Source organism: Paralichthys olivaceus, chromosome 8, assembly GCF_024713975.1.
Source record: "Paralichthys olivaceus isolate ysfri-2021 chromosome 8, ASM2471397v2, whole genome shotgun sequence".
Lineage (NCBI taxonomy): Eukaryota > Metazoa > Chordata > Actinopteri > Pleuronectiformes > Paralichthyidae > Paralichthys > Paralichthys olivaceus.
The window spans coordinates 8,507,782-8,514,036 of NC_091100.1; the positions used below are offsets into that span (position 1 = coordinate 8,507,782).

Genomic DNA, 6,255 nt, shown 5'->3' on the forward strand with positions numbered 1-6,255 from the left:
CATTTGCTGGCCGACAGATGAGACTCTTTGTAGTTAATGGCTGTCCTGAAGTACATCTTGCTAGGGACTTAAGACATCAATGGTATTCTAATGCCACTATTTAAATGGTACACTGCACAACTAAGGTCCCTATTAGATAGACAGAATCACTGATGTTCTGCTCGAAATGAGAGACCACCGAGGATGGTTTCCATGTCAGTTCAATGTACAGTAACTGGAACTGTTGCTGTGAGGTAATGCTGGTAAACTGACTTTAATACAGTGCATTACAAATATCAAGAAAAATATTAATACTGCTGTTAAAGTAGAAAGTTGCCCTCATTTGCATGTCATAATGTTTGCAGGACAAATGGCAACTTAGTTATACATGTACTCAAAGTCAGTCTACAATGCTATGGGGATTTTTAAAGGAACTGGAAATATTTGACTAATGTTGATGAAAACTGACAAATGGTGCACCTCTGTTTTGTGTGTTTTCAGGTGAACATAACCTACTTAATAATACAATTAAAACAAACACCTCCCCAACACTGGAAAAACCTGAGGTAATATTTGACAATATTATCAGTTAAATACAGTTTATTAAAAAAAGTATGTATGAAAAGTTAAAAAAAGGGTATAGGTCACTTTTATGGCCCTGATAAAAACGTGCATCATGTTATTAGATACTGAAAATAAAGTCCTCCAAAGTAGATTTTTTAAATGTGTTTTTTATGATGCCTAGATTGCAGCCATCACATTTCCATACCCAATACTAATGATCAAGAAGCTACTAAAGTTTTCATTGAATTGAAAAGGTGCACACATTGATTTGCACCACAAGTGGGTTATACTTACAAATGATGGGATTAAAGTCTGAAACTTCTTTTTCTGAATAAAATTTAGGAAGCTAACTTCAAAAGTCTATTCAAACTTTAAAGACAGGAGGTAGAGTAACAGGCACATGTGCAGTTACAGTCAAACAGCACCACAACAAATGTCCCTGCCCCAAGTGTTGTAGATGGTGGTATAGTACATTCTGATAAAAACTGCAGCAGCTGTGTACATACCTGTAAGGTGCTGTGCATATGCAAAATGAAAAGTGCTGGGTTCAGTGCACTCATGTTATTAGGCACCACCTGGTGGTGAGTATGCTAGGACACTCTCCCTCAATCACTGACTTACAGAGTGAAGTTGAGAGGTTCTGCTCATGAGCACTTACTGTATCTGTGTTTGTATAAGGCAGAAAAAATACAAAATGGGGAGGGCAGGTCAACTAATTCAAATGTACTCTGAAAACTGAGATTTCCTGCAAACTATTTATTGTCATTGCTGAACATTTAATAAGGTATAGTCAGGAGATTTGCACACAAAAGAGACAAAATTAAAATACCCTTCATGCCATTTAGTAAAATTCATTTATTCAAAAACTCACCTTTCAACAACAAACTCCCTCAAAATAGATATGATTTTCAATGTCAACTGTCACGGTACTCAAACACGATCTATAATCATGAGTTCATGTCTTTTGGGTTAAGATTAGAGGATCTGACACAGATGAACTTCCTGGCATGTTTTATTATCTCCACAGAAATCCTTATTTTATATTAAATGACTGCAATCGCTGGAGATATGCTATGTAAGTATCTTAGGTCAGTCACAGGTCTTTGTCTGATCATAATGAATGGAAATAGCAGTAATTAAGATAACAAATGGTTTGGATATAAATATATAAAAAGTGGGCAGTCATTGTCTGATGGAGATGAAATAATGAAAAGAAATCTTGGCGCTTACATTTTACACTGACAAAAATATGTTTCACTCACTGGTTCACAGGGTCCATTATAAGATTATGTGAAGCGACAGTTCACGGGCTTATTAGAGGTGAGTGGCAAATAGTATTGACCTTTATTACTGCATTAGTGCACAGTAAGAATTTGATTATGCATCGGTGAGAAAATCATGGTGCCGCACTTGAACATCTTAACTTTACAATCTTACTAAGACTGGAGGGCTGAACAATTATCCACATGTCTAGACATTTGGTCACAGAGTTTACTCAGTAGATTTCACTGTTTTAAATCAATTAAATTTTATTACATTATTAGATTATAACGAAGCAAGCCTTAGCCATTTGTGTTTCTTATGAGTCACAATTTGCCTCATAGAGTTTAACAATGTGTACAAGGTGCGACATCCTCTGTCCCTTCGAATAGAGTGATTATCAAAAAAATCCTTGAACCGTTTGGTGTGGTCACTGGTGAGGTAGCGGTATTTGTTGCCCTGTCAGATACCATGGCCTTTTCATCACCATTGGTTACACGCCTTATTTAATTCAATTAGAAATCAGCTCCTAAACACAAGCGCTAGGTTGGTGATGTGATGGTGCACCAGGGGATCCACTCAAGGTTTGTATAGGGCCTGGCAGCCATTGTAACAGTACTTTAATTTCCAATTAGACATAATGGAACACAGGAACATCGACAAAACACAAGACTATGATTGGAGACGCAATATTGTGTTGTTCAAATTATCACTGAACAACAACACAACACTAACTGGCAATTATTTTGAAAATGAAATTGTCACTTTGTGTTATTTGTTAAGCATAATTATTGAATGTTTTGCTGTTCGAAGCGTCTAAAACATAAGATATAAATGCTTTTCTTTGTCACACATGAATTTAGAAGTGAAAGCCCTGGAGGTTGGACAAAAGACAATTGTATGTATGAAGAACTGTATTACGCTACAGATGCTTTTGTCTATTATCTTCATATGGTACTGCACAGTTCATCAGTATCACAAACTACATCCTCAGACTGGACACATCTACAACAACAACAACAACATTCTAACTTCTATGAAACTGCAGGACAGCTGGATCTGTCGTGGCTTTAGGTGTACCTAATAAACTCACTGCTGAAGGTGTACATTCATACACACCTGACATTGCTTCAACTCCTCTGATAAACTCTTCACTTGCTCCTCCAGAACCAGGGCACGGGAGTCGTCGTCGTTGGAAGACATCGTTGGACTGAAGAGGAAGAATCACAACAAGTGATGATCAGTTCAATGCCTCTCGTGGCTGAAATAACACTCGTAGCAGCAGAGGATAGATTCAAATGGTGATTTAAAAAGCATGTGAGCCCATTGACGGGACTCGTTAGCTTCTTTAGCACATTCGCATCAAGCTGTGGCTGCACGGAGGAGTCTGCCTCTGTGGGAAACGTGAACACAGCTCGTCTCTCACCTGTTTTAATGAGTCTCTAACCAGCAGCTCCAACGTTAGCGCAGCAGGAGCTAACGATGCTAACAAACAAACACTCGTATGTTCCGCTTCTCGTCTGTCGGCAGCTTCCAGCGTCACGTCCCGGTCAACGTCACGACGCGTCGCACCGAGGATGTGGAACCGACAACCTTATTTATTCCATCTTGTTTTCACTTCCGCGAACACAAACACAAACTTTGCCAGTGACCGTTGTCAATAACTACCGAGACGCTTTCTTCCTTTCAAACGAGCCCGCTGTTTTACGTTTTACGTCATTTCGCGACAGCCGGAACCCGTGTACGGCAGTGTGAGCCGGTGCGCTGTTTTTCAATGGTGGGTTCAGGGGCCACGAGGAATCCTGTGGGATTTTTTAATTTAAGTCAAACTGTGTGCAAAAGTTTGTGCTTCTACTGCAGGGGGCCAGGGCGTGTGCATGCAACTGTAAAATATAAGCGTATGTAAGTTTAATGGTAATAATAATAATAATTTTTAATATAGCACTTTTAAAACAAGTTTACAAGTGCTCCAGGGACAAAAAAACTGAGGATGCAAACAAGAGACAGTGAATAACATGTCTTATTGAAAGCCATTAAAGGAAAAGTATGTCTGATGGATACAGTTGTGCAGCCCTGACATTAAAAGCCACCTCTGTCTCAAGTCCTGCCATAGGTACCAACAGCTGGTGAGGAGATTGGAGAGTAAGGGTATAAGGGATGAGGAGGTGTGGAGGTGCGGTGAATCCTAGAACGAGCTGAAGGGGTTGATTGATTGATTGATACTCCAGCTCAGACATCTGCGTTCACACATGTACCACATGAGAAGAGTCTCCAGAGTCCAGTGCATGTTCAAAAGCAGCTTTAAGGAGAAGAATGACACGTTTTTTTCAAACCTTTAGAATCTTCTCATTCTGTATTCATATCGTGTTAGTGTCAACGGTGGGCCCCGACAGGGGATTATATCTTAAAGTGTTGTCTTTTGGTCCTTGGTTTGAACTTGATTTAATCTTACAGCTACAGTAAATAGTTCCATCATTAAGTCATATTTCTGTCTGTTTGTATTTTTAAACTGACAAGTTGTTATTTAAAATATTTACAGCATGTTTTTATCACAACAGGATCCATAGACTAATAAAATAATTTGAGTGCATGTGCATAGTTTGCTGTGATCACACACGGCTCTGGTGGTTCATCCATCCATCCCTGCTATTTCAGTAGATTTAACATATGTTGAATTTGTATCCATATTGCTTGTCGGTTCGTCTGAATTGCCCTGGTTGTGACTTCTTGAATCATCTCATGCCTCCCACTGGGCTCTCATCAGAGGCACATTTTAGCTGACTACAAACTAAGATCAAGACCAACTTGAGCAATGACTACCAAGTCCAGACCACCGTGGGTCAAAGCCATGGTTTCTAAATTATGAATATCTATATATGAAAGAATTCATAATCATCCAATGCTTTGGATGTGGAGGAAGAGTTCCTTTGCCATTACACACCTAATCACTTATTGCTTAGTTTATTTTGTAGAAATCTTCTGATAACCACTCAGACATTGATTTGTTTATTGTGCAAATGTATCTACTCATTTACTTATGCAAGATATTTAGGGCCTGAGATCCATCTTACTTTAAAGAGAGGGAGAAAATACCCACATAAGTAGACAAGTCATGAAAATCATGAATAAAAGCAAGTACTTGCACTGACAATATATTTAATTTAATTAAACGAAAATTGGGGCATTACATTCAAGGGTTGAATTTGTGCATCACTGAAGGAATCATCCTCAGGTAACACAGCCTTGTCTCCAATAGACTCCATTGTGGTTTTGGATCATATAAATAAGGTGTCGAATTAATTTGTATCATGTTAGTCTATTGTACGAGGCCAAATTAAATTTGTACTCTACAGAAGTAATCAGATGTACACTGGGACTATTGTATAGACTGAAGTGCAAATCAAAAAGCAAGCCCAATGAGATAATCCACACAATTTGTGTGATTGTGTATTATTCTAGGTCAAATTCCAAAATAAAAACTTGACAATTTATTGTTTGTCATTTGATTTGATTACAACCATTGCTACTGTATTTCCAAGGGAAATAAAACGCCAAAACCTTTTGATGATAACTTTTGAATGACTTGATAAATTGAACTTGAGCTTTGCAAATGCTGGATAACAAACACTGGACAAGGTAAAACACTCATTTGTAATATATTATTAATAAGAAGAAGACAATTGTACACAATTAATTATATAGAGTCCAAAATGACAATAATACAAACCATACACACACACACACACACACACACACACAAACAAACCCTGTTGCAGAATGATGGTTCAAATGACACTGTAATAGGATAATCATCTTTTTATTGTAGTTTTTAACATTGACATTTTGGATGGTTGATTTTATAAATAGAGAACCTGATACCCTCCCCTTGTTTTGTATGTCTGCAATAATCCATTGGAAGATCATCTATTATTTACAGCTCATTCTGATGCCTTACTTCTCAGTGGGAACTTTGAGAACTGGATGGAAGTAAAAAAAAAAAAACGCACAAAGACGCACGTTTGACATCTGCTCTGCTGGGGAGACAAAACAACTCCATATTGTGTGGCTAATGTACTTAAGTGTCCAGCCAGATTTTGGAGCACAGGGTGAGGGGCGGAAAATGAAGAAATATGAGGACTGGCACTGTGTTTCAGTCGGACAAATGTTGGTTCATCTGCTCACTTGCTCGCTCTCTCACACACACACACACATACACACACACACACACACACACACACACACACACACACACACCCAAAGAGAAAAGATGCAATTGACAAAGCATGATTAGGCTGTTCCTTGACCTATGAAAACTGCCTCTCATTAAGATGAACAATATTTTAGAGGCAGTAGACTGGTACGTAACACACAACATCTGCCTGCCCCCTGTTTCTTATTCAGACACAGAATGACACATGGTATCTAAGAATAAGCCTCTTTCTCTCTCACACA

At 38.4% G+C, this 6,255-nt stretch overlaps 1 protein-coding gene across 2 annotated transcripts in view; it reads right to left on the bottom strand.

Moving 5' to 3' along the window:
- Window positions 1-3,505, bottom strand: part of cntln (centlein, centrosomal protein) — an 81,203-nt gene extending 77,698 nt beyond the window's left edge. The window contains exons 1-2 of one of the 2 annotated variants that reach the window (XM_020101353.2): window positions 3,230-3,505; window positions 2,923-3,013 (exon numbers count right to left, since the gene is read on the bottom strand). In XM_020101353.2, coding sequence (XP_019956912.2) covers window positions 2,923-3,006 — 84 coding nt within the window. In that variant the 5' untranslated portion in view covers window positions 3,007-3,013; window positions 3,230-3,505. The remainder of the gene's footprint in view (window positions 1-2,922; window positions 3,014-3,229) is intronic. The other variant, XM_069530592.1, reaches the window with a different exon arrangement.
- Window positions 3,506-6,255: the final 2,750 nt, after the last annotated feature.